This window comes from Haliotis rufescens, unplaced genomic scaffold (genome assembly GCF_023055435.1).
Source record: "Haliotis rufescens isolate VD_foot unplaced genomic scaffold, xgHalRufe1.0.p SCAF_9, whole genome shotgun sequence".
Classification (NCBI taxonomy): Eukaryota; Metazoa; Mollusca; class Gastropoda; order Lepetellida; family Haliotidae; genus Haliotis; species Haliotis rufescens.
This window is the reverse complement of record NW_025964383.1, coordinates 15,730,234-15,758,114: the sequence shown is the minus strand read 5'-3', so window position 1 is coordinate 15,758,114 and position 27,881 is coordinate 15,730,234. Positions and strand designations below refer to the sequence as shown.

Sequence of the window (27,881 nt, the reverse complement as noted above, 5' to 3'; positions counted from 1 at the left end):
ATTAATCACCGATTTTCTGGTCAAGACACGATTATTAACAAACTGCCGTTATTTTGCTGGCATATTGCTGAGTGCGGAGTTAAACAACAAACCAACCAACCAAACCAACATGTTTTTACCGAACATGGTACCGAGAGTGAAGGATCTGTTTGACAGTGCTCAGTGTGGGTGAGATGACTCACCTGTTCATAGTGACATAGATGTCAGGGGTTGGTGACACATGTGCAAGTCAACTGAATTGTGAATAACGCATATGAATATTACTGACTATAGGACATAACGTAGCAGGCAGCTTGTGGTTCCCGACATTTACACTGTACGACCGGCAAACTCCATCCACAACATCCGCATCTCCACTCAGTCTCTCCATCCAGACATTCGCTAACACCGATAATCAAACACTCGAGTTATTGTGTTGGAGGAGGCGAAAGTGATTCCACAACAGACATCTTTGTGTTGACGAGTAGGTCACGCAGTGTTTCTATTATTTCATTGTCCGAGACAAGTGGCTACTTTCTCATTCCGGAAATATTTAAAGCGTTTGTAACAGGAATATAGCTATTGTCACGGCCATGCAACAGCCCTCTCCCATCTCTGCCTCAAGCCCTCTCCTCACCCCTGCCACAAGCCCTGTCCCCACCCCTGCCACAAGCCCTGTCCCCACCCCTGCCACAAGCCCTGTCCCCACCCCTGCCACAAGCCCTCCTGCATACCTGTACCAGTCCTCTCTCTACCACTCTCACAAGATCTCTTCCATCAATGCCACAAGCCCTTTCCCAACGACCCCTGCCACAAGCCCTGTCCCCACCCCTGCCACAAGCCCTCTCCCATGCCTGTACCAGCCCTCTCCGTACCACTGCCACAAGCCCTCTCCCATGCCTGTACCAGCCCTCTCCGTACCACTGCCACAAGCCCTCCTGCATACCTGTACCAGCCCTCTCCCTACCACTGCCACAAGCCCTCTTCCTACCACTGCCACAAGCCCTCTTCCTACCACTGCCACAAGCCCTCTCCGTACCACTGCCACAAGCCCTCTTCCTACCACTGCCACAAGCCCTCTCCCTACCACTGCCACAAGCCCTCTCCCTACCACTGCCACAAGCCCTCTCCCTACCACTGCCACAAGCCCTCTCCCTACAACTGCCACAAGCCCTCTCCCTACCACTGCCACAAGCCCTCTCCCTACCACTGCCACAAGCCCGCTCCCTACCACTGCCACAAGCCCTCTCCCTACCACTGCCACAAGCCCTCTCCCTACCACTGCCACAAGCCCTCTCCGTACCACTGCCACAAGCCCTCTCCGTACCACTGCCACAAGCCCTCTCCGTACCACTGCCACAAGCCCTGTCCCTACCACTGCCACAAGCCCTCTCCCTACCACTGCCACAAGTCCTCTCCCTACCACTGCCACAAGCCCTCTCCGTACCACTGCCACAAGCCCTGTCCCTACCACTGCCACAAGCCCTCTCCCTACCACTGCCACAAGCCCTCTCCGTACCACTGCCACAAGCCCTCTCCCTACCACTGTCACAAGCCCTCTCCCTACCACTGCCACAAGCCCTCTCCCTACCACTGCCACAAGCCCTCTCCCTACCACTGCCACAAGCCCTCTCCGTACCACTGCCACAAACCCTCTCCCTACCACTGCCACAAGCCCTCTCCGTACCACTGCCACAAGCCCTCTCCGTACCACTGCCAAAAGCCCTCTCCCTACCACTGCCACAAGCCCTGTCCCTACCACTGCCACAAGCCCTCTCCCTACCACTGCCACAAGTCCTCTCCCTACCACTGCCACAAGCCCTCTCCGTACCACTGCCACAAGCCCTGTCCCTACCACTGCCACAAGCCCTCTCCCTACCACTGCCACAAGCCCTGTCCCTACCACTGCCACAAGCCCTCTCCCTACCACTGCCACAAGTCCTCTCCCTACCACTGCCACAAGCCCTCTCCGTACCACTGCCACAAGCCCTGTCCCTACCACTGCCACAAGCCCTCTCCCTACCACTGCCACAAGCCCTCTCCGTACCACTGCCACAAGCCCTCTCCGTACCACTGCCACAAGCCCTCTCCGTACCACTGCCACAAGCCCTCTCCCTACCACTGCCACAAGCCCTGTCCCTACCACTGCCACAAGCCCTCTCCCTACCACTGCCACAAGCCCTCTCCGTACCACTGCCACAAGCCCTCTCCCTACCACTGCCACAAGCCCTCTCCCTACCACTGCCACAAACCCTCTCCGTACCACTGCCACAAGCCCTGTCCCTACCACTGCCACAAGCCCTCTCCCTACCACTGCCACAAGTCCTCTCCCTACCACTGCCACAAGCCCTCTCCGTACCACTGCCACAAGCCCTGTCCCTACCACTGCCACAAGCCCTCTCCCTACCACTGCCACAAGCCCTCTCCGTACCACTGCCACAAGCCCTCTCCCTACCACTGTCACAAGCCCTCTCCCTACCACTGCCACAAACCCTCTCCCTACCACTGCCACAAGCCCTCTCCCTACCACTGCCACAAGCCCTCTCCGTACCACTGCCACAAACCCTCTCCCTACCACTGCCACAAGCCCTCTCCGTACCACTGCCACAAGCCCTCTCCGTACCACTGCCACAAGCCCTCTCCCTACCACTGCCACAAGCCCTGTCCCTACCACTGCCACAAGCCCTCTCCCTACCACTGCCACAAGCCCTCTCCGTACCACTGCCACAAGCCCTCTCCCTACCACTGCCACAAGCCCTCTCCCTACCACTGCCACAAACCCTCTCCGTACCACTGCCACAAGCCCTGTCCCCTGTCCCTACCACTGCCAACTGCCATAAGTCCTCTCCCTAACCCTGCCACTAGTCCTCTCTTACTACTGCCACAAGCCCTCTCCCTACCACTGCCACAAGCCCTCTCCCTACCACTGCCACAAGTCCTCTCCCTACCACTGCCACAAGCCCTCTCCGTACCACTGCCACAAGCCCTGTCCCTACCACTGCCACAAGCCCTGTCCCCTGTCCCTACCACTGCCAACTGCCATAAGTCCTCTCCCTAACCCTGCCACTAGTCCTCTCTTACTACTGCCACAAGTCCTCTCCCTACCACTGCCACATGCCCCCCCCCCCCCCCCCCCCCCCCCCCAACCCCTCCTTCTCCGAAACCCGCCAGAGCCAAAGGTACTACTGGCTGTTGATCAAATGTCGACACAGTGCCTTTAGATGAGACGCACATGTGCTGAATTCATATCATTTTGGGGGGATAGCACATATTCCAGAAATGATGTCCGATCAAAATTCTGATTAACTTTATGTCGTCCGCCATTTCGACACAAATGTTCGCATATTTTAACTAGTGTTTTAACTGCTTGGAACAGGTGGGAAATATATAACTCTGTAAAAAATATATTACTCTGTAAAAATTATGCAAATGTCCCAGCATGCCACTTCCTGTCATACGTATGACAGATTTGGTTTTATTGAGAAGGCTACCAATTTGCTTAATCGTTCGCGAATTATAACGGACAATATGTACCCTGTATGGTCAAAACATGCACATCTTACCTGATGAAGTTCTCCATTATAAAAGGTGCACGGGTGGCCCGGTCGTCTGAGGCTCCGCGATTCACCGTGCAGAGTTGCGTCCCTTGTGCACGCCAGAAACCTGTGATTGTGGGTTCGAATCCCGGTTCGCCCCAATTATGTTTCTAGGTTTGTCAGCATCATACCCTCACTCATTGGTTTCTGAGACCTGCATCACTTTAGGCTTTCCTCCCACATTAAGCTGACTCGTGATATAACTGTAATAGTATTAAAAGCGGCGTCAAACACCACTCCCCCACCCACGACTTTAGAAGAATCGAGTGTTTCCTCCCGTTAATCTGCTGTTGCTGTTGCTTCCTATTTTGGAATTCGGGGCGGAGTGGGCAAGCGGTCAAAAGCGCCAGGCTAGCAAGCGCCAGGTGCTGAGATCGTATCCCGCTAGTGACCGGGTTGTTATTCAGCCTTGGGACCAACAATGTTTACAGGTGTTTACAGTGTTGTCACTACCCCCAGTGTACAGTATATTCACCCTGTGCTCTCAAAAGAACCCACTCGTCCGATGGTAGATGACTAGATGGTGGAAACACGAATACGTACATACACCCAAAACACAAGCGTAAACACGTGTGGTGTCACCCTGGGCAAGTGACTTATTTCTAATGTGCCTCTGTTCACCCAGCAGGGAATGGGTACCCGATATGTGAGGTGGATGTAAAACCTTCTAGCGCCTCTGAGCAGCTTGGGTTGTATACTCCCCAGGGAGTTGAGAATGATAACTGGAATGCAAACGGATCCACTGGTCGGGGAACAATTATAACCGCATTTGAGCGGAAACGAGCACCTGGATACCTGCGGTATATAAATGTGTAAGAAAGGAAAGTAACAGCTTTTCATGTTATTTGTGCTCAGTATGCAGCTCTCCTGCAATATCAAGTCAGACATTGTGGACAGATGTATAGTGTTTCCATGCATGAATGTTCACTGAAATCGTATTTGTTACAAAAAGGCTCATTGTGCGTTTTCACACTGCCAATTAACTGGGAGATACGAAACAATTTTCTACCCATTCCGCAATATGCATGTTCCTGTCTGAGTTTAAATTTTAGCACCATCAAGCAAATAAACAAAATTATTTCTTATTATCAACATTTCAAAGATATAATTAAAAACACATTACGACTCTATAATACATATATAAAAATGTTAGGGTGAATAGATGTTTAAAAAAATACATATATAAATAAAATGTTGATGATCAGTGCATTGTGCTAATTATGATTTACATAAACAACATGGCAGATTGAGCTCGTCATGGAAAAAATATGGTTCTATAACCTACATTACATAAGTTTAACATATTTATGGCTTTAACTGGCGATGAGATAGCTAGTGGTTAAAGCGTTCGCTCGTCACGCCGAAGACCTGGGCTCGATTCCCCGCATGGGTACAACGTGTGAAGCCCATTTCTGGTGTCCCTCGCCGTGATGTTGCTGGAATATTGCTAAAAGTGGCGTAAAACAATACTCACTTACTACGGCCTTAACCGATGTATCCACTAGTCTTCCCACTTTGCTACCTTTCTTTTAAAGCATTACAGTTGCGACGGGGGCACGGGTGGCCCATTCGTCTAATGCGCCGCGATTCGCTGTGCAGAGTTGCGTCCCTTGGGCACGCCAGTAACCTATTATTGTGGGTTCGAATCCCGGTTCGCCCCAATTATGTTTCTAGGTTTGTTAGCACCATACCCGTGCTCGTGGGTTTCACCGAAGTGGTAAACTTCTGAGACCTGCATCACTTCGGGCTTTCGTCCCACATTAAGCTGACACGCCGTGATATAACTGGAATACTCTTAAAAGCGGCGTTAAACCCAACTCACTCACTTACTCACTGTATATTGTACATTGGAATTCTCTCACACTCAAGAAGTAGAATGGATTAATGCCCTGCCCCATGATGAATAAACAGAACAAAAACGATAAAACGATAGGAATAAAAAAAGATTATTATCACCAGTGTCTTTCCTTTCTTTGTTTGTCGTTTAACGCCGAACTCAGCAATATTCCAGCTCTATGACGGCGCTCTGTAAATAATCGAATCGGGACCAGACAATCCACTGATTGACACAATAAGCATCCATCTACACATTTACGATGACATGCATCAACCAAGTCAGCGAGCCTGACCACCCGACCCCGTTAGCTGCTTCTTACGACAAGCATAGTATTCTGAAGACCTATTCCAACCCGGGTCTCTACGGGTACCTGTGTTTGCGTCACAGTGAGTGTACGAGACGACACCTGCATCAGAAAACTGATTTCGTAAAATCGGTTTGATGCTCATACGAATACGCACATGTGAAGTCGACATATTGAAGGGAAGTCATGTCTGTTGTCAAGTGAGTGAAGCTATGTGAAGTCGAGAGATTGAAGGTAAGTCATGTCTGTTGTCAAGTGAGTGAAGCTATGTGAAGTCGAGTTTGAAGGGAAGTCATGTCTGTTGTCAAGTGAGTGAAGTTATGTGAAGTCGGCATATTGAAGGGAAGTCATGTCTGTTGTCAAGTGAGTGAAGCTATGTGAAGTCGACATATTGAAGGGAAGTTATGTCTGTTATCAAATGAGTGAAGCTATGTGAAGTCGACATATTGAAGGGAAGTCATGTCTGTTGTCAAGTGAGTGAAGCTATGTGAAGTCGAGAGATTGAAGGTAAGTCATGTCTGTTGTCAAGTGAGTGAAGCAATTTGAAGTCGAGATATTGAAGTGAAGTCATGTCTGTTGTTAAGTGAGTGAAGCTATGTGAAGTCGAGATATTGAAGGGAAGTCATGTCTGTTGTCAAGTGAGTGAAGCAAATTGAAGTCGACATATTGAAGGGAAGTCATGTCTGTTGTAAAGTGAGTGAAGTTATGTGAAGTCGACATATTGAAGGGAAGTTATGTCTGTTGTCAAGTGAGTGAAGCAATTTGAAGTCGAGAGATTGAAGTGAAGACATGTCTGTTGTCAAGTGAGTGAAGCTATGTGAAGTCGACATATTGAAGGGAAGTCATGTCTGTTATCAAATGAGTGAAGCTATGTGAAGTCGACATATTGAAGGGAAGTCATGTCTGTTATCAAATGAGTGAAGCTATGTGAAGTCGACATATTGAAGGGAAGTCATGTCTGTTGTAAAGTGAGTGAAGCTATGTGAAGTCGAGAGATTGAAGGTAAGTCATGTCTGTTGTCAAGTGAGTGAAGCAATTTGAAGTCGAGATATTGAAGTGAAGTCATGTCTGTTGTTAAGTGAGTGAAGCTATGTGAAGTCGAGATATTGAAGGGAAGTCATGTCTGTTGTCAAGTGAGTGAAGCAAATTGAAGTCGACATATTGAAGGGAAGTCATGTCTGTTGTAAAGTGAGTGAAGCTATGTGAAGTCGACATATTGAAGGGAAGTCATGTCTGTTATCAAATGAGTGAAGCTATGTGAAGTCGAGAGATTGAAGGGATGTCATGTCTGTTGTCAAGTGAGTGAAGCTATGTGAAGTCGACATATTGAAGGGAAGTTATGTCTGTTGTCAAGTGAGTGAAGCAATTTGAAGTCGAGAGATTGAAGGGAAGTCATGTCTGTTGTCAAGTGAGTGAAGTTATGTGAAGTCGACATATTGAAGGGAAGTTATGTCTGTTGTCAAGTGAGTGAAGCAATTTGAAGTCGAGAGATTGAAGGGAAGTCATGTCTGTTGTCAAGTGAGTGAAGTTATGTGAAGTCGACATATTGAAGGGAAGTTATGTCTGTTGTCAAGTGAGTGAAGCAATTTGAAGTCGAGAGATTGAAGGGAAGTCATGTCTGTTGTAAAGTGAGTGAAGCTATGTGAAGTCGACATATTGAAGGGAAGTTATGTCTGTTGTCAAGTGAGTGAAGCAATTTGAAGTCGAGAGATTGAAGTGAAGTCATGTCTGTTGTCAAGTGAGTGAAGCTATGTGAAGTCGAGAGATTGAAGGGAAGTTATGTCTGTTGTCAAGTGAGTGAAGCAATTTGAAGTCGAGAGATTGAAGGTAAAGTATGTAGTGAAGTGAGTGAAGATGTGTGAAGTGGACATATTCAAGGTAAACCATGCCTGCAGTGATTACACTTTATAAAAAATCATAAAAATGTTCACTTTTTGTAAGTTCATCGAAGTATGAACCTTCACATACTATGAGCTCCGACGTTCATTCAGTTTGGCCCTCACTCTGTGAACTCACACTAAGTGAAAGTCAACTCTAAAATGTACTTTTCTGTGCATCCGTTATCAGTGAGATTCCGTTTGTAAAGTAATAAAAGTTACCATCACGTTCTACGTTTATCTTCGTAGGAATTAGTTTGCATGAAAATGCAGGTGGACCCGTCACGTAAATAGTAATACAGTAAACTTCGGTTATAACGGTCACGCTTATAACGAACTGACGGATATAATGAACTAACTTTTAAGTCCCGACTATTTGATGTAGTTATGCTGTGTATATGCTTATAACGAACTACGGTTATAACGAACTAAAAATAGTAGTCCCTTTGAGTTCGTTATAACCGTAGTTTACTGTACTTTAATATTTTAGGAAAATAGATGAACTAAGTATCATCGACAATATGTAATATTGGCACCCTGACCAGACGCATACCCTGACATGCCAACCAGGAGATACAGGGGGTAAGTTATCTTACTTGTGCTTAAATCAAAGATTACAAGACGGACAATCAGGCCCACACTTTAATACACGTTTAACGCCAATACAGAAGTGCGCATACATGTGCAAGATTTATGGTCTGCGCTAGATTAAATCCAAAGTAGATTAGCTGCAGCCCCGGCCCATTGTGAAGGACCCTGCCGTAAAAGGAAACCTCACACTTCTACGGGGAGTGCACATTTAGGCGACAAACACGTGGCCCCTGTGTTAAGATTTATTATATGTTTCTTTGAAATATTGTTGGATGCGAAATGGCCAGTGCCTCTAATAGCCGCGACCGGCCAACGAATGTTATCCCCTAATAGCTAGCCGGTTTATCCTACAATCAGTCCTAGAATCGGTCAAAAGATGCTAACACGCAAAATGAGAGTAATAAATGAACGCTCCATGGAAAATCAATACCACCGACGAGTTGCTGTACTTGTCTTTACATCGCGAGGCGCGTGGTAGATGGAGGGTTGTGGTCGTCGTCAGAAGTCGTGTCCCGCCCTCTGACGCTGTGACATCGTCCCCATCCTCCACCCAACGACTACCACCCCACGCCAGATCACAGTACCACAACAGTGACGTTTCAGGATGGCAACAACGTGAGCGGCGGACCCCGCCTGTCTGCTGGCCAGCTGTTCCTGGAGCGCCCGTATCGGCGTTCTACTACTGCAGGGTCCAACTCCCAGTGAAACAAGTACAGCAACAGTTCTTCATTCACAGTTAAAGGATCTCGTGCATTTTATGATTGGCTGCTGCGGCTTGGCAGTCTACATCAGTGGTACCTCGTCACTTCATAGTCACTTTGTGCTCAGTTTCTGCCAGTGATATTATACAGCGGACGGAAACACATTCAAAGGGCTTCTCCCTCTAGCTGTCAATCAACAACGCAGGGGGCTGATCGCCAGTCATTCATTGGCTGAATCAGGAGGAGGTACAAGGAATTTGGGTAGTTGAGGTCTTCTGCTCAAGTCCCACCAGCAACTAGCGGCGAGGTCTACCATTCTCTGGAGGAGTACCTGTGTCTTTCCTTCGAGGTACGGATTTATACGAGACGGCACGATGAAAGTTCCAGCACTCTTCACCATTGCTGTAGTCCTAGGTAAGTCTGGCATCAACTCCCGCAATCACAACTTTGAAACTTGTTGCATGTATTTCCTTAGGGAATCTATGGACATCATGAAGTTCCTGACAAAGTTACATACCCGTACCAACGTTATTAATACCGTAAATAGGAGTACTTCATAGTCATTATAAGACCGATTAACAGTTAAATATGATAGTTCAGGAGTTTTATCTTTCGAAATACAGAAACGTATACAGAAACTATTAAAGCGGATTTGGCTCTGTATTCTGATATAGCACAGTTGTTTGTAGCATCCTTCAACATCCTAATTCATCATTGTGACGGATTTAGCGTTCCTGGTAATTGGCTTTTGTTACACTGAGGAAGCGTGCTGAATACTCCCTGGGAATTGGTTCAACAATAGCTTACATGTCTACACGTTTTAAAGAGCAGCTTCTCACTATGCGGAGAAATTGGATATTCCTTGGTAACGCCTAACTTCTGGTTTTTATTTGATAAAGCTCAACCAATGAAATGGCAGTTTAACGGTCTTTTTGTTGAATTCTGGGCCAGGCTGGTGTACCGTGCCTGGGATGGCCCGGTGTATAATGTTTAGTTTCCAGATTCCTTCAACCGTCTGAACGCTGGGCTTATTTAGGTCATAAAGGTCGGTGATGAAAGCAAATCGCAGAGGCGCTTCGTGGGGAAGGGGGTTGGGGGTGGAGGTTTCGCTGGAAATGGAGGAGGGAGGGCCGGTGGAGGGGGAAGGCTGGAGGGGGAAGTGTGACGCTGGAAGTTGACGCCTTCGTGTTCAAGTAAACGCACATTTCTAAAAGCAGTTTCATTCTGTGTTATCTTCTAAGCAATGTATCGGAGACGGGTGCCACCTGTGGGGCAGGATACGCTCACCTTTTCGCGAACACCTGGTATCATTACTATTTAATAGTGCTTCATAAACACATGCGCATGAAATAGTTGGAATCGTAAAACGGACATAGCTTTTACTTTTACACATGGCAAGGGGACATATGGGCTTTCAAAGACTGACATAGTTCAAGATTAGTTGTTGGTCGCGATATTCGAACATGTCAGTTAAAGGTCATTATAAATCTCGAGCACCGAGATGAGTGAGTGAAAAGTGTTTGAATGTCACAGTCACCAATGTCGCCCCACGGACTACCAAAGATCACATGTTTACAGCATTGACAATGAGGAGTTTATTCGGAAAAAAATTATTCTATAGTGAGTGAGTGTTGGTGTTAACGCCGCTTTGAACAGCATTCTAGTTATATCACGGCGTGTCAGCTTTATGTGGGAGAAAAGCTATGCACGTTTCGGACTTTTACAAGTTTGGTTAAAACCCACGAGTCTGGTACTGACAGACACAAGAAACAAACTCGGGGAGATCCGAGATTCAAACCCACAATCAAAGGTTTATGCGTGTCCAAAGGACGCAACTCTGTACATTGAATTGCATCGCTTTAGACGACTGGGCAAGTGGGCCCTCATTTGATACTGAAGACATGTCCGGAGTAGAAATGATCTTCAGCCACCCATGCTTCTTGTAAAAGGCGACTAACGGGATCGGGTGATCAGGCTCGCTGACTTGGTTGATGCATCTCATCGTATCCCCATCGTGTAGATTGATACTCGTGATGTCAATCACTTGATTGTCTGGTCCATGCTCGATTATTTACAAGCCGTCGTCATATAGCTGGAATATTGCTCAGTGTGGCGTTAAACAATAAACAAACAGCTACCACTGGATGTGACTCGACTGTGCACACTGACTAGGTAGCGGTTTAATTGTGTGTCGCTGAAGCGCGACGACCTAGATGTACTATAAAAAAATTATCGGATATGTGCCGTACAACGATGTATTCAGAATTCAAATGGGACAAATTCAGTCCTAGTGTCAACGCCTGTAAGAACCCATCCACAAAGAGAGGAACACTTTGATGTCAATATTGGGCGTTCTCACAGACCCTGAACCATATCATTTTCCCTTTCCCCAACACTTACGGTAATGCTATAGCCCTACATAACAAGTCTAGATTTACCCCAGGTTCTGAATCTTCCATCTCATTGGGGCTCATTTCAAATATAAATATAGTTGCTTGTTCCAATCAATATTGGATAGTTACAGTGACTACGCGTTAGCCTAATGTCAGTATGTAAAAGGTCATGTTTGTGCATCCCATTGTTCTTTTGATGGGGATCTTGTGGGGATTCAGCGTCAGACTGAAAATGGGTATCTGATGACCTGGCTCAGTGACTTGTCTGATTCCTCCACATCATTGTATCCCGATGGCGTGGCTAGTTGTTCATGCACCTAGTCTCTGGTGTGACACCTGATTTGGAAGTAAGCTGTAAGTGTCGAGAAAGGTTATCAAACACTGGATAGAAATCGTCTCATGCTTTGATCGATGGTGTTGCCTCTTGCCCCCCGGGGCATTCCTCATTCACAGGGTCATGTGTACAATCGATTGCACCAGGGGACATGACACTTCGATTTAACAATAACGGAAGTGGGTTCAGGGAAATCTCACCTTGTTTTGGGAAGGCTTACACATACATGACATGCGTGCGTATTTCTACCGACCCAGAGGGCTAAAGTGCATTCTGAACACTTGCGTTAATCGGCAGTGAAGATGTGTTGTTAACGAGTAAACGAAGTAGTTTCAAGTGTAATAGGTGATTAGATCCCGACTCTTTGGGGACGAGTTTTATGACTAAGGTATAGAGCTGTTTGAAAGCGAAAAGGGCCAAATCCGTAGTGTTATTGTCTGTAAAAATGTTTATGGAAAGGGCGTTATAAGTTGGATAACTTTTGCCTGATCAATTTGATCTTTATATAATGTCAATAAGATATGTTTGAAATGACACAAACTTGACTAGGGTCCAGTTCAATTAAAAAAATCAAATTTTCATTGATGTCGACAAAGTCCTGGGGAGAGACATTTAATGAACTCAGCCAATATGTTTACACGTGTAGAGCCAAACAACCAGGACTGTGGGTTAATATCTGGGGGACACGCTAGGGAAGCACGAGATTGTCCCATGCTTCCTATAAGCGCCAGGTTACTCGGTGACATCCAGAGTAAAACACGGAAAAGAAGGGCGCGGTTCGTGTGCGTTAAGACGGAAATGTTTTCCACAAGGGGCAATTCTAGTAGTTTCATTATTGACAAAAATTGCACTTATCCAGCAGTTGGGTTGTGTCGTTTCTTGGCTTGTGTTGTACTACTGTCTATAATACAGTTTCTTCTCAGTACTGCCAATGGTGATATGTCGATAATCGCGAGCTAAGTATGTTGTGAAACTTTGAAAATATTTTTTTATGATGTCAGTCTATATTCTTCGTGGAAATCATGCTTCAAACCCTGAGTTTTTGTCCTCTAAATATTTCTGCTGTTGTCCAAACACTCTTTGATAAGCACCCGGAAGTGGCCGAGCACCCGTACAGTCATTGAGATGGCTCTGCCTTTTGCTATAAGGGTCAAGTTCCCTTGATCAAAGTATTATTATAAATCTGAGGCAATCAAAATTACTTTATGTTATTCACAATCATGAAACGACGCCATAGGTGTTTGGTTAGACCTTGAGCTTCCTATGTACTTTAGTTGAACGGTGGAGGTAGCCCTGGCTGAGATATAGATAGACATCAGAAATGCCATAAACATATTATATAAATTTATATATATGCCTAGATGCATTTCGTAAAGACCGATAACTTATCTCAATGTTTCACCAACTCCAGCAACCGTTTGATATTTGCTTGTTACTATATTTACGCTCTTATCTGAAATAAGTTTATAAAATTCTGCCGTGTTGTGTTTGCAGCTGATGGTTTTGATGTTTTCAGCTATGTCTGTTTATAGAAAGTAGATTGGAATTACCCCGCCTTTTAGAACCCCCTACTTCTCTCTGCTCTCCGCTCCTTTCCTGCTTAACGTACTTTTAACCCACCATCTTGTATTATACGATATGCAAGAGAGGATGCACGTCCGGGTACTGCATCAATACCACTATAGACTAACATCTAGTCTCTGAAATGAACATAATTTACCGAAGAAAAAAACAGTTGTTAAATTATAGTCATTAAATGTAATAAAACGGAGCCCAGAGACTTCACTTTCAGATACTGCAGTAATCTAGACTTGCCAAACATTATAGACTTGCATGGGCTGTATTGGATATATTTGTAACATGGTCTGCGTGACAGACTTTTAACTCTCTAACTATTACTCATATAATAGAACTGTAATAGCTGTGTAAGGGATGGTTCTAAATTCTGATGAGATTGTCGTGGAGAGACAGGAAGGAAAACTTAATGTTGTAATTTGATGCTTCTGGTGATGATGATGATGATGATGGGATGGGTGAATATGCATAATATAACGTAGTAGTGATGATGGTGGTGAGGATGACGACGATGGTGGTGATAGTGAATATAATTGTGGTTATGGTGGTGATGATAACCATGACAGTGAAGATGCTGCTGATGTTGATGGTGGTAAAAGTGATGATGTTGTGATGGTGTGATGATGATAGTAGTGGTGGTTATAATGGTGATAGTTTAGTGGCGGTTATAGTGGTGGTGGTGGCGGTGGTGGAAATAGTGGTGATGTGGTGGTGGTGGTTGTGATGGTGATGGTGGTGTGGTGGTGGTTGTAGTGAAGCTGCTGAGGCTGCTGCTGCTGCTGGTGGTGGTTGTAGTGATGATGATGATGATGATGATGATGATAATCATGATGATGATGATGATGGTGGTGGTGGTGGTGGTAGTGGTGGTGGTGGTGGTGGTTGTAGTGATGATGCGGCTTCTCAAGATACCTCTTCAATGCCTACTGAGAGGATTGTTCATTTGACATTATCATATTGTAAGTAGCAGTGAGAGCATTCATCTGTCAAACATATTTGAGCGAACAACGCTAATATCACAATAGAAAACTCATTACCGTCCTCGTTTTTCTTGTACGTTGATCGCCGTTAATGGTCGGTGTCATAGCCAACTAGCTGACATGATTGAACAATAATGATGTGCAAGCTACAACTCCATATGATCGCCACTCATGTTGCTAATTCAGATAAGAAGTTGACTCGTGACTTGAATAAATAGGATGGTTTTAAGTTATAAATACGTAAGGAAATATAACTATGTGCTCATCTTTCTAGCAAACCCTCATAAGTTATGTTATTTCTGCAGGCAAATACATTGGGAACAGTGTTGTCTTATGACACATGTTGACTAACAGCCGTGCCTCATTAAATCTGGGATCATATTGATATTCCCGGCGTTACCGTAACGTAATAAGATTAACGGCTTGTTTTGCACTGAACATTCGGCGTCTCTTCTCACTATACCCACAACGTGTATAGATCCATGTCATTACCTGTGTATCAACGTAAGCAAAGGTTTAGAAAAAAATATTCCAAATATGTTATCGTCAATCAAAAATACTTTTATGCACAGACAGCTTCATTGGACATGTCTCAGACTAAGACTTAGTCAATGAAAACATGTCTTTAAAATATTTTTATTCTTGAAAGAACCTTTCCTTTTCGACTGTGGAATCAAGCAAACTAGACTTGGTTAGTTTGATCTAGACTTGCCTTGGATTTTAGTAAAAGGACTAAACATGTTACTGTACATAATATAACTATAAATGACCAGTAATGATGCTAGGAAGTTGAATTAACACATATAATCTATTCACACAAATGTCAAAAGGTTGTAAGGATGTTGAATGGCACGTCGCAAATGCAACAGTGTTGTGTTAAGTTGATGAAGTTAATGACGCTCTTGTATAGAAGAATCCCGCTAGTTCGCCCCGTGCAACACGCCCATGTGTACTGCAGCTGGTACCACCCTGTCCGCTGCACTTGTTACATGTAACTAGACGGAAACGTCACTAATTGCTTCTACCATGTAATATACAGCTATGTGAGAACTATCGCACCGTATTGCCACAAGCATATCATGTTTCATATCAGGTCACGGCAGGCTTTCTTCTTTGACAGAGAACAGAGGCGATGACTGATTGGCCGTGACGGCGTCTTTTCACTGATTGTAGGAAAACTGCCGTTGTTCAGCGTCATTAACAATTGTCGGCCAATACACGTAATTAATTCCACACATCTTCTGAAGTCTATGGTGGTTTGACTGCTTTTACGAGTGGGGTGTCCCCGGGGTTCACGCTGGTGGCAGCGTCGATGATTAACTACCAACTGAACGCCGTATTACAATCTGGAATCTGAGGAAAGTGTTCGTTATTTCTCTTTAAACGAACCACTTGTCGTCCAAAGAACACATATTGATTATCTATTCAAATGGAGAAAGTTGCTTATCAATAACATTTGACATTTGAATTGGCCAGGACACTGAAACCCTATACGCCCCATCAAGCTATGGTGTCCGATTTAGTTTGTGTTAGGAAATAAAGAAACGTGGCAAAATATCTCTCCAGATAATCTTGGATTATTTTTGTCTTCTCTGAAAAATGGATGAGGACGACATGCGTGGGTAAGGGTCTATGATTATAACTTAGTTTATCATTACAATCCATGGCATATGCCTGAGGGGGCAAATGCTCTTCCTGGTGCCCCTTTCCCCGATAGATTTCTGTGAAATCGTTTTCAAAAACATTTCAGTTGTTCCACATCATGCTCGTTTGATTGCAGGGGAATCACGACATGCACGCACACACGATACAGTTATGCAGCTATTACATCCCCTCCCTCCTCACCCCCTCAAAAGACACACACAACAACATGAAAGTTTCGCCATTAATATTTTGTGTGGTAACATTACAATTTTGTGGTATATTGTCGAACCTTTCCAAATGTTTTTATCCGATATGTATTACTACTACGCCCCACCTACACCCTCCCCCGCCATCTCCCCCACAACCGAAGAAAAAAAAGAAAAAGATGAAAAAGACTGCAAATATGACTTTCCATATTGCGCATGTACCACTACTGCGTCATCAGGCCGGATGTAACGGCTAGTATACCAGACATCATTTCTTTGAAGCTGACGGGTGTCACGAACGAACGCTTTAACCACAAGGCTACCCGACCGCCCCCAACATCCATGGAAAGATGAACGCTTTAAACAATGTGTGAAAAAAAAGAATTACAATATTAACATCTACACATAATCCTCTGAATCAGTAACGTTTACTAATACTAGTACTAAACGAAACGTACAAAGTCTGAACTGTAACACAGAGATGAGTGAGTGAGTGAGTTGGGTTTAACGCCGCTTTTAACAGTATTCCAGTTATATCGCGGCGTGTCAGCTTAATGTGGGAGGAAAGCCCGGAGAGATGCAGGTCTCAGACGTTTACCACTTCGGTGAAACCCACGAGCACGGGTATGGTGCTGACAAACCTAGAAACATAATCGGGGCGAACCGGGATTCGAACCCACAATCATAGGTTTCTGGCGTGCCCAAGGGACGCAACTGTGCACAGCGAATCGCGGCACCGACTGGGCCACCCGTGCCCCCGACAAGGTAGACATACATTGTATTGGTACGATTTCCTTATTATACTGTTATAGAGAGACGTTTCGGTCCAGATCCTGTTACCGTGGTCAAGCAAAGTATCATAAAGAAGTTGCTATAATCCATTATACAATGTCTGTCTACATTGCCAGACAGTATAACGATGACTCGCTACCTCATCTGATGATACCCAGGACGTGGTATGATAACATATAGACGATATATCCAGCTGTTGTTTGTTCCTAGTGGATATTGATGTTGGACTTGTGATGTCAGACTGGGAGCAATTGATCTTGTTCTCTACAATTCTCTTCCGGTTTTATGATAGGATTTCTTTTTAAACCGAATTACGTCGTTCTGTTCTGTTTTTTGGGGGAGGATTTGTACATTAGTTTCCAGAATGTATTTGACATCAGTTTTGAACTGATAAGCCATATGTCAAACGTGACATACAGTTTTCCTGTTTTTAAGATACGAGTTTGTATAATATGAAATCGAACAAATTCGATTTTGACGAGGCGTGGACCGGCGATGACAGGATCGTCTTCAAACACTCCACCAAGGGACCAAAGTGAGGGGGTGGGTGGGTGGGTGGGTGAGTGAGTGAGTGAGTGGGTGGGTGGGTGGGTGGGTGGGTGGGTGAGTGAGTGGGTGGGTGGGTGGGTGGGTGGGTGAGTTAGTGTGAGTGAGTGAGTTAGTGTGGGTGAGTGAGTGAGTGAGTGGGTGGGCGGGTGAGTGAGTGAGTGAGTGAGTGAGTGAGTGAGTGAGTGAGTGAGTGAGTGAGTGAGTGAGTGAGTGAGTGAGTGGGTGAGTGAGTGAGTGAGTGAGTGAGTGAGTGAGTGAGTGAGTGAGTGAGTGAGTGAGTGAGTGGGTGGGTGGGTGGGTGTGGGTGGGTGGGTGAGTTAGTGTCAGTGAGTGAGTTAGTGTGGGTGAGTGAGTGAGTGGGTGGGCGGGTGAGTTAGTGAGTGTTTAGGTGAGGTTTTACGTGAGGTTTTACACCGCGACTGGCTGCCATGTAACATATCCAACATGTATAGCTTTTTATAGTAGATCGTAGAGGGTTCTCATCATCTCAAAACGTAGTCAAACAAGGGAGTGAGTGTGTAGTGTCGCTGCTTTCAGCAATAGTCCAATGTCGGGACGAGGGGGGCCAGAATGGGTGTTTCATGCTGGAGATCCTACCCGCTATGACGTGCCAAATCTTTAACAACTAACCTTGCCCCACCGTCAGATGAAAAAGTAGACTGTATACATGTGACAGGGCGTAGTGCTCCTTCCATCAACTATACAACCGGGTTCGACTCCCTACCTCAGTCAGTATGCTTTTAAAATTATTAAGAGTTTGCCCAGTCACCATGGTAACAAAGAAACCATCATGGTTCCAAATTAATTGTAATCATAATGAAGTGCTAATGGCGTCACAGTCAGATCGATCGATAATTGCCTGTTAGTACACTATTCGTTTTCAGATCGTATCAATATACCTCCCACCAGAGTTAGAAATCGTGATTGAAAAAGTCGATATAAAAGTGGGATGTTGTATAGCACAGCGGTTAAAGCGTTTGTTGTGACGCCACATACCATGTTCGATTCTCTACATGGGTAGGATGTATGAAGCATTGCCTTACCCCTATTGTATTGGGCTGTTCTAAACCCACTCAACACCTCCTACATTAGAATAGAACTCCCTGTACCATAGTGAATATCAATTGTGAATATCAGTTATGATCATTGTTAAAATGAGATATTGAACAATACGACTTAAGTATGTTTTTCCTGCTCCTATAAACACACGTTCAAGAGAAGCCCACACTTTCCTTACTTCAAGTGCTTCGCTCAAACACAGGAAGCACACAAAACCACCCAAGAAATCGTTTACGTTTTGATTTATCGGTATTTGTCCTGCTCGTTAGTCTAAGTGGAGGTGCTGCATCCCCAACAAGATGTAGGCAACAAGAGACCGCATGAGGAGAACAGTTACAACAATAGCTTCTGATGTGCTGCCGGAGTAGGGCGCTTCCTCTAGCTCTGCTTACATGCCACATAGATAAACCGTTATTAGCTCCATGTCACATGCACACGCACCTCCATTAACGGTAATGTTCCATAAATATTCAAACTGGTTTAATCTGGCACATGAAAATGCAGCAACGTGAACGAGCATAAATCGGCCACGGTTACACGCAAAATGGATGAATATGATAATACCAGATGTTTGCGGCGTGGCCGAGTGTCTGATTGAGGTCATCAGTCGAGATGATGCCGCTAGGAATAATGCATCAGATTTATATTGGCCAATTAGGGGGTGACGGTACGGTGCTGACGGTACGGGGGTAAATATGGGGTCGAGTTTTGAATTCGAAGACACGACTAGAGGAACCTGGCGCAGGTAAGGGACGTAACTCCTCACTGCAATTTCTGGCGCCTTGGAATATGTCGTTTGGTGATATATAGATACACACGCAGTAATTAAAGCATTCCGGTGATATATTCTATCATATACATACTCAGGTAGTTGTAGTGGAATCTCATTGTTGTTGTAATCGACCGAGTCCTGTACTTATCGCAGTCAAGGAGATACTTTTCTGACCCCAAATTGCTGCCCAGTTTGTGGATGAGGCTTAGGTAGAGTACCATGACACTCATTACGTAAGAAGGGGGGTGGTGGCCAAGTCGTCTAACACGCCTAAATTCGCCGTGCAGAGTTGCGTCCCTTGGGCACTCCAGGAACCTGTGATTGTGGGTTCGAATCCGGGTTCGGTCCGATTATGTTTCTGGGTTTGTCAGCACCACACCCGTGCTCGTGGGTTTCACCGAAGTGGTAAACGTCTGAGACCTGCATCACTTCTGGCTTTCCTCCCACATCAAGCTGACACGCCGTGATATATCTGGAATACTGTTCAAAGTGGCGCTAAACCCAACTCACCCACTCACTCACTGTTCAAAGTGGCGCTTAAACCCAACTCACCAATTATGCAAGTCACGAAAAGTTATATGTTTGTCCTTGACCTTTCTGCACCAATTATATCGTTTCGTTAGTGCTTGATTCCCAGATGTTGCTGTAGAGTAGACCAGACAGCGTCAGGGTGCCTTCAGAGTTAGATGCTAATGAACTTGTTATAAGCACTTGCACACGCATATAATTTTTGATACTTAGCTTCATTAATGATACTTCTGTTTATGCTCTATTGTCGTGAAGACAGAGCTGGTCGATTGATTGGGCGGCGTACGACTGCACGTCTCGCGAGATCAAACACAGATGTTAGACACCATATGCTACCGGTTATATATGTGATAATGAGATTGATTATATTCATAATTGATAATTCCCATTACTTTTAAAGAGTAAGTTACATTCAAGACGTTTTAGCAATAAAGAGCACGCAACCAAAGTTATGTTTGAAAAGGGCAAGTAGTGTGATAATGGAGAGGCTTTGTCTAGTCTGTCTTACAGACCCTGATACAAATATATATCAAATACAGCCCATGCAAGTCTATAGTGTTTGGCAAGTCTAGATCACTGCAGTATCTGAAAATGAAGAGAGTCACTGGGCTCCTTTTTATTATATTTTTATTAAGATAACTGAACAACTGTTTTTTATGTACGATATGTTCATTTCAGAGACTAGATGTTAGTCTAGGCTTTGTCCAGTGACACGTATATTCGTCGCCATTTGTTTGTCTTTATCCGTGTGTCGTTATTAGTCCTCTACCCCCCTCTCTCTCTCTCTCTCTCTATCTCTCTCTCCCTCTCTCTCTCTATCTCTCTCTCTCTCTCCATGTGTGTGTACGTGTGTCATTGTTAGCCCTCTCCATCGCTCGCTCTGTCTCTTTCCCTCTCTCTCTGTATCCATGTATGTGTACGTGTGTCGTTCGCCCTCTCTCTACCTCAGTTTCTCTTCTCTATCTCTCTCTCCCTCGCTCCCCCCTCTCTCTCTCTCGTTCTCCCTCCGTCTCTCTCTCTTTCCTCCTCTCTCTTCTTATCCATGTATGTACGTGTCTCGTTTATCGCCCTCTCTCTATCTCACTTTCTCTTCTCTATCTCTTTCGCCCTCACTCTCCTCTCCCTCTTTCTCGTTCTTTCTCCGTCTCTCTCTCTCTCTCTCTCTCTCTCTCTCTCTCTCTCTCTCTCTCTCTCTCTCTCCTTGTGTGTGTACGTGTGTTGTTCTCTCTATCTCACTTCTCCTCTATCTCTTTCTCCATCGCCTTCCTAGTTCTCTCTCCGTCTCTCTCTCCCCGTCTCTTTCGCTTTCCCTTTCTCTCTGTATCCATGTGCGTGTACGTGTGTCGTTGTTTTCTCTATCTCACTTTCTCCCTCGCCCGCTTCGTTCTCTCCCCGTCTCTATCTCTCTCTTTCCCTCTCTCTTTATCCATTTGTGTGTTCGTGTTGTGTTCGCCTCTCTCTATCTCACTTCCTCCTCTCTATCTCTTTCTCTCTCGCTCTCCTCTCTCTCATTCTCTCTCCGTCTCTCTATCTCTTTCACTCTCTCTCTTTATCCATGTGTGTGTACGTGTGTCGTTGTCCACCCTCTCTCCAGCTCATTTTCTCTTCTCTATTTCTGTCGCCCTCGCTCTCCTCGTTCTCTCTCCGTCTCTCTCTCCCTCTCTCTCTTTATCCACGTGTGTGTACGTGTGTCATTGTTCGCCGTCTCTCAATCTCTCGCCCCCTCTCTATAGCACTTTCTCTTCTCTATCTCTTTCGCCCTCGCTCCCTTTCTGTTTCGCCTCTCCCACCTTTCTCTCTGTCTTTACTCTCCATCTCTTTCCCTCCTTTCTCCATCACCTTCCCCTTTCTCTCCCACGCACACTCACCATCCCCCCTATGAACTGAAGCACAGTCCAACATGCACAGCAAGAGACGCAATGACAAACAACAGATATGAATACATGCAACTATTCCTCAAAAGTCCCAAATCACACGACGGTGACCCAGTTTCTCTGCTAATCACCTGGTGAGGTATTACGAAGACATGTCCTGCAGCCATCAGAGCCACGGGGGTAACGCTAATCTTTGTACATCCTAATTACCTTATCTGCCAGACTATTAGGGCTGTGTAAATACAGCATTACAAGGATACTGGTATTTATGTAATATGTCATGCCCAGCATGGAGGGTTTAATTAATACAAATATTGGAATAGAATTTATAATTACTCAACTGTGATGCCTAGCACCCCCACTACTTTCTCCCAACAGACAGGTCGATCAAGTCTGAGTTTGCCACAATGGTAATAAACTAAAATAATGCCTCGAGAACGTCATAACCTTCGATCAATGCAGTGGATTTAAAGATGACCATTTAGTTTAAGACATATCATTTTATGAAACCAGATGCTCCTTAGTATCGTGATGTGGATTAAATTGTCATATTTTCTTACGAACGTTCATTTTACTGATTACATCCTAACCCATGTATATCGAATCCACATTTCGCAACAGCAAATTACGTTTTTCCATTATAAAAACAGAAAATAAGTATTCCTTGTCAGACTCGAGATCAGCAGGTGTGTCTGGATACGTACGATGTACTCTGGATAGTTCTTGGAAGTGAAGGACCACGAAGTCCTATGCACTAATGACTGCCATCCCATCCTGAGTAAGATATGCTGCACTGCTACAAGTGTTATTATCCTGGCTATTCTGAGAGGCAGTAAAACATGGAAGGAATACGTTGATTCCACAAACAGCGGGGTTTATGTCGCCACTAGGACCACGGCCTTTATAGCAGCCGTGTAATGGAACATGAGGGTCGATGAGCATATTGTATCAGTCACTGGAACATGTACACGGTATTTAGTTATAATCCATGTGCAGTGAGATGCCCATCAACTGTTCAGGAATTACAATTCTCTAATATGAGATGCCAGTGCTACAAAGGAATTGGGTTGAATGTTGAGTGTTTGGTGTCAGCGTGACAAGGAGTTTGTATCTAAATCTGGAACAGAAATCTGCTTTTGCATAAAACACATGTGAGGCGATGTAAAATGGAGTTTAACGCTCGACCAAGATTATTGCACTTATATTGCGACGTGCATGCACTTGTGTGTGTGGCGGCTTGTACTAGTCCGAACTAATACCGATTTTATAGTGCTTGCCCACTGAGATACCATGCCGCAGTTTTACATGATCACCCCACCTAGACCCAATATACTGACTCCGAGCCCAACAGACCTTGTTTTAGCCCCATAATGCCGAGCGCCAGGCAGGGTAACAACAAGTTTCATATTTTAACCCCGAACCTTCCGCTCTCCGGGCAGACGCTCTACCACTAGACCATGTCAGCGGTCTCAAAACACATGTTACCTGAGGGTGTTAATTCTCACCCTGTATGGAAGTATTGTAAGACTAACATTGACTTATTTGTTACCAGTGGTGAAATACAGTTACCTATGTTCATTGTTTGCGTCACAATAGCCTGATTCGATTATTCACAGACCGCCGTGAAATAACTCGGATATAAACAACATTCATTCACGCCCATATCTTTTAAACACTATTGAACGCTGAGGATCATTCTCTGACCCCTGACCTGAAGATACACTCTTTGAACTCATTCTTTGATCTTGTGAAAATACCTTTGTTTTACCTAACAGCAGTTGATAACGTTCTTTAAAAGCACTCCAAGCCCCGTTTCAAACAACTCCAATGAAACCCTGAAGCCCTCAAATAGATTTAAAGGAAACAACAAACCGAGGAGCTGAAATTGTCTCAGAGGAGTCAGCCATGCTGTGGTGCAAAAGAAGTATTTTTTGCGCCAAAGCTAGCCACTCATTAATCTTAGTAAATGCCAAATACTGCAAGATCAATGGAGTTTGCCACGGGCTTGATTGTTACAATGGACCAAAATGATCACTGGGCAAACGTAAATAAAGGGATCAATAGGAAGCCTGTGTAAGCAAATCAAACACCGGCTTAAGGCTGTGTAGCAGTGGCTAAACACGTGGCTCACTGGATGGGACTTGGACGTCACTCAGTGAGATGCTTGAGCAGATTGTCTCATCAAAGATTGGTCTGGTCATGTCAAACACTTAGGAACTTTGCACAATCTTGTGTACAACATCCAATACACTTGTAGTGCTTATCTTCAATTAAATGAAGTATGTATCTCTGTGTGTGGGTGAGGATGTGTGTTGGCGGTGTATATGATCGTTATCATAGCTGCTTCACTTTTTAACCATGTCCTTTGTTCTGGGAAAGAGGATCAAATGTGAAAATCAATACCGGAACGGATGAAAGGCTTGGCTAGCGTAGGTGAGGGAGATTGAGGATGCTGGGTGGGATGATGCGAGGAGGAGCTAGGACTGATCGTGGTGGAGGAGGTGGTTGTGGTGGTGGCGGTGGTGATGGTTGTAGTGGTTGTGGCGGTGGTGATGGTTGTGATGATTATGTGGTGGAGGTGGTTGTGGTGATTGTGGCGGTGGTGGTGGTGGTTGTGGTGGCTGTGGCGGTGGTGATGGTTGTGGTGGTGGTGCTGGTGGTGATGGTTGTGGTGGTTGTAGTGGCGGTGGTGATGGTTGTGGTGGTTGTCGCGGTGGTGATGGTTGTGATGACTGTGTGGTGGAGGTGGTTGTGGGGATTGTGGCGGTGGTGATGGTTGTGTGGTGGAGGTGGTTGTGATGATTTTGTGGTGGTTGTGGCGGTGGTGATCGTTGTGGGGATTGTGGCGGTGGTGATGGTTGTGATGATTGTGAGGTGGAGATGGTTGTGGTTGTTGTGGCGGTGGTGATGGTGGAGGTGGTTGTGAGCTGGAGGTGAAATGAGGGTCTACATACATCTTCCATTCTTATTCCTTCTAAAACGGTGTTGTGCAACTCGTCATTTCTGCCATTTCTGTCCTCAGGAGGTTGTTGTGAGGTGCGGGTAAAATGAAGGTATTCGTCTTCAATCATTCTTATTCTTTCTCAACGGAATTCTATGTTAATATGTTGCCAGGCAAACGTCATCTAATATTCATGAAATGCATAACTTTCCCCCTTTCTTATCTAGTTAAACACAATCTCATCCAGCAAACATGACCTTTACTCGTGGCCGCAGTGAGTACTACCAGCTGTGGTCAGTGGTAGTTCTAAATAGGCTGTTTCATAAAACGTGAGAATAAACAAAATGCATCATGAATATTTTATTGAGCTCACATGTTTGATTCTCAAAATATTATATTTCCGAAGAAATGCGAGGTAGACTGCAGATTAGATACCTCTTATTTATACATTTGAAACCTCGCGCTAAAATGTCAAAACACAGTAGTTTTTATCCATTCTACCATGACGACAAGAGCCCTTTGAAAACGATGTTCTCTTGGAGCGGGATCGTCCCACGTAACCGGTTCCTTTGATATGCCGACAGATAATCCGCATGTTGTGACTAACACGTACTTCTTTGATGTACCGACTATAGTTTGTATAAAGTATAACCCTGGATATTCAGTACCATTTATTATTGACATGATATACATTTATACATGTATACACCAATACACATTCTTGACATGATATGTATTTATGCATCTATACATCAATACACATTCTTGACATGATATACATTTATACATCTATACATCAATACACATCCTTGACTTGATATGCATTTATACATACATACATCAATACACATTCTTGACATGATATACATTTATACATATATACATCAATACACATTATTGACATGATATGCATTTATACATATATAGATCAATACACATTCTTGACATGAAATGCATTTATACGTATATACATCTAAACACATTCTTGACATGATATACATTTATACATATATATATCAATACACATTCTTGACATGATATGCATTTATACGTATATAGATCAATACACATTCTTGACATGAAATGCATTTATACGTATATACATCTAAACACATTCTTGACATGATATACATTTATACATATATACATCAATACACATTCTTGACATGAAATGCATTTATACGTATATACATCTAAACACATTCTTGACATGATATACATTTAAACATATATACCTCATTACAAATTCTTGACATGATATGCATTCATACGTATATACATCAAAACAAATTATTGACATAATATACATTTATTCATATATGCATCAATACAAAGTTTTGACATGATATGCATTTATACATATATTCATTAATATTAAGTATTGACATAATATACATTCATAATATTTTACATCTATAGAAATTCTTGACATGATGTACATCTATTCATTTATGCATCAATGCACATTCTTGATATGATATGCATTTATACATATATACACCAATATAAATTACTGACATGATATAAGTTTATAAATGTATAAATCCATACATATACGACGGTGACGTGGTAGAGCAGATCTTGTTTGGGCTCTGGATCTGTAGGGTGTGGCCGGGGAGGTGAGGGTGTCAATAAGTCTGTACCGTCATTTCGGAGACCTGATGACCGAATCGTTGATATTAGTCGGGCTATTATTTTCAAAAAGTAAACATAACCGAATGACACGTGCGTAAAGGTTCACAATCGTCATTGTATGCTCTGAATATAGATGCGTGAATATAGTAAATTAAATTTAAATTGATTTTATATTTCATTTGTCTAAATTTGTAGCAGAAGTAGACCAAATACTACCCTCCACGATTGTTTGGAATATAGCGAAGCGCTTGTGCGTTTGTCATATTGCTAACTAGAGTGTATGGCCATATGGTTCTTATACTCCAATTGAATAAATTCGCTCACTAAAGATAAATGAATTTGTAATCAGTATAAAATGTGTTCACTCAGCTAATCAGTGACCGATGAGTAATTGATAACCGACTGAGTTCATCAGGGTCCCTTTCACCAGAACGCAACGTACAGATTGGCATTGTCTTCCAACCAGAGAACGTGACGTAACGGGTAACAGGCATCGTTTGTTTGTTTGTTTGTTCAGTATCTCAGTTTTATGACAGCGGCATGTAAGTAACCGTAACTTCCTTCGCCATCACTATCCACAGTGGCCAAAATAGTTGTTTTCGGTGACAGTGTCAAGAATTTGTATAGACAGTGCTAATTACAAATTGCATGAACACAGAGGGCATTCCCGATCTGTAATTATTTTCCTTTCACGTCATGATTTAAAGGTGGAAATGGGCCCTCTGGCACAACCTCATCGCAAACGGAAACACCCTGAAGTACGACTGAATACCGCCGTTTTTAGCTGAAGACGAGTCGGCATTGTACGACACGAATTGGTCTGAGAAACATCTAATTTTTTTGTGAATGGTGATTGTGTGGCACTTGCACAGTGGTTAGTGCGTGTTTTACATAATTATGTGTGTTCTGAAACAGTCTGTCGGGGTTTAAAATACCGTTGTTATGATATTGAGTGAGTGAGTGAGTGAGTGAGTTTGATTTTACGCCGCTTTTAGCAATATTCCAGCAATATCACGGCGGGGGACACCAGAAATGGGCTTCACACATTGTACCCATGTCGGGAATCGAACCCGGGTCTTCGGCGTGACGAGCGAACGCTTTAACCACTAGGCTACCCGACCGCCCCTGTTATGATATTGAAATTGTACAATTCTAATGAGTTGCTGGATGTCATTGTTATGTGCATCGATGCGTAGGATAACGACGCGTGTATTCTCAGGTATGAAATACAATTAGATTCCTGTTTTTAATCTTAACTAACCAACCAGAGTAAAGTCATTGGTGTGCTGTGAATATGTTCCGTGTGCGAGTTTGAATCATCCAATTGTTTTAGGCCTCAGTATAAGCTACCTACTTTGAAAGCACGGTCTTTGACTCACTGCTGTCTTGTTGTCGTCGAAGCAAGTCTCTGGATGTGAATGGGCGTCGTTTTAGATTTATGTTCTCATTAAGGTGGTTATTATGGAGATTGGTCTCATTTTGTTCTTGGTATTATTACATCAAGCTGTGTAGATTATGCCTTGCTTGCTTTAATTCATTATGATTACAGTCTGTGTTTTCCATTTTATTATTCTTATTATTTCATCAAACGGTGCGAGAGGAAACGATTATGTTTGCCGGAATCATTTTCGACAGTATTACCATCACAATGTGGAGTATGACTGCAGTGAATTTGAAGTCAGTGCCAAACGAAATATGTCATTTTTCCAAGAAA

At 44.1% G+C, this 27,881-nt stretch overlaps 2 protein-coding genes across 2 annotated transcripts in view; both read left to right on the top strand.

The window, feature by feature from the left end:
* The first annotated feature begins 829 nt into the window (after window positions 1-829).
* Window positions 830-3,037, top strand: LOC124150196 (extensin-2-like). The gene has a single exon (XM_046522138.2). It carries the CDS (start codon window positions 830-832, stop codon window positions 3,035-3,037), a length of 2,208 nt encoding a protein of 735 aa, XP_046378094.2.
* Window positions 3,038-8,704: 5,667 nt separating this feature from the next.
* LOC124150222 overlaps window positions 8,705-27,881 on the top strand; it is a 38,215-nt gene continuing 19,038 nt past the window's right edge. Inside the window, exon 1 of the mRNA XM_046522169.2 lies at window positions 8,705-9,299. Within this exon, the coding sequence (XP_046378125.2) occupies window positions 9,260-9,299 (40 nt within the window). The 5' untranslated portion in view covers window positions 8,705-9,259. The remainder of the gene's footprint in view (window positions 9,300-27,881) is intronic.

What these genes read in the sequence shown, in the direction of transcription:
- LOC124150196 (XM_046522138.2), top strand. Translation starts at nt 830, where the DNA reads ATGCCTGTACCAGCCCTCTCCGTACCACTGCCACAAGCCCTCTCCCAT.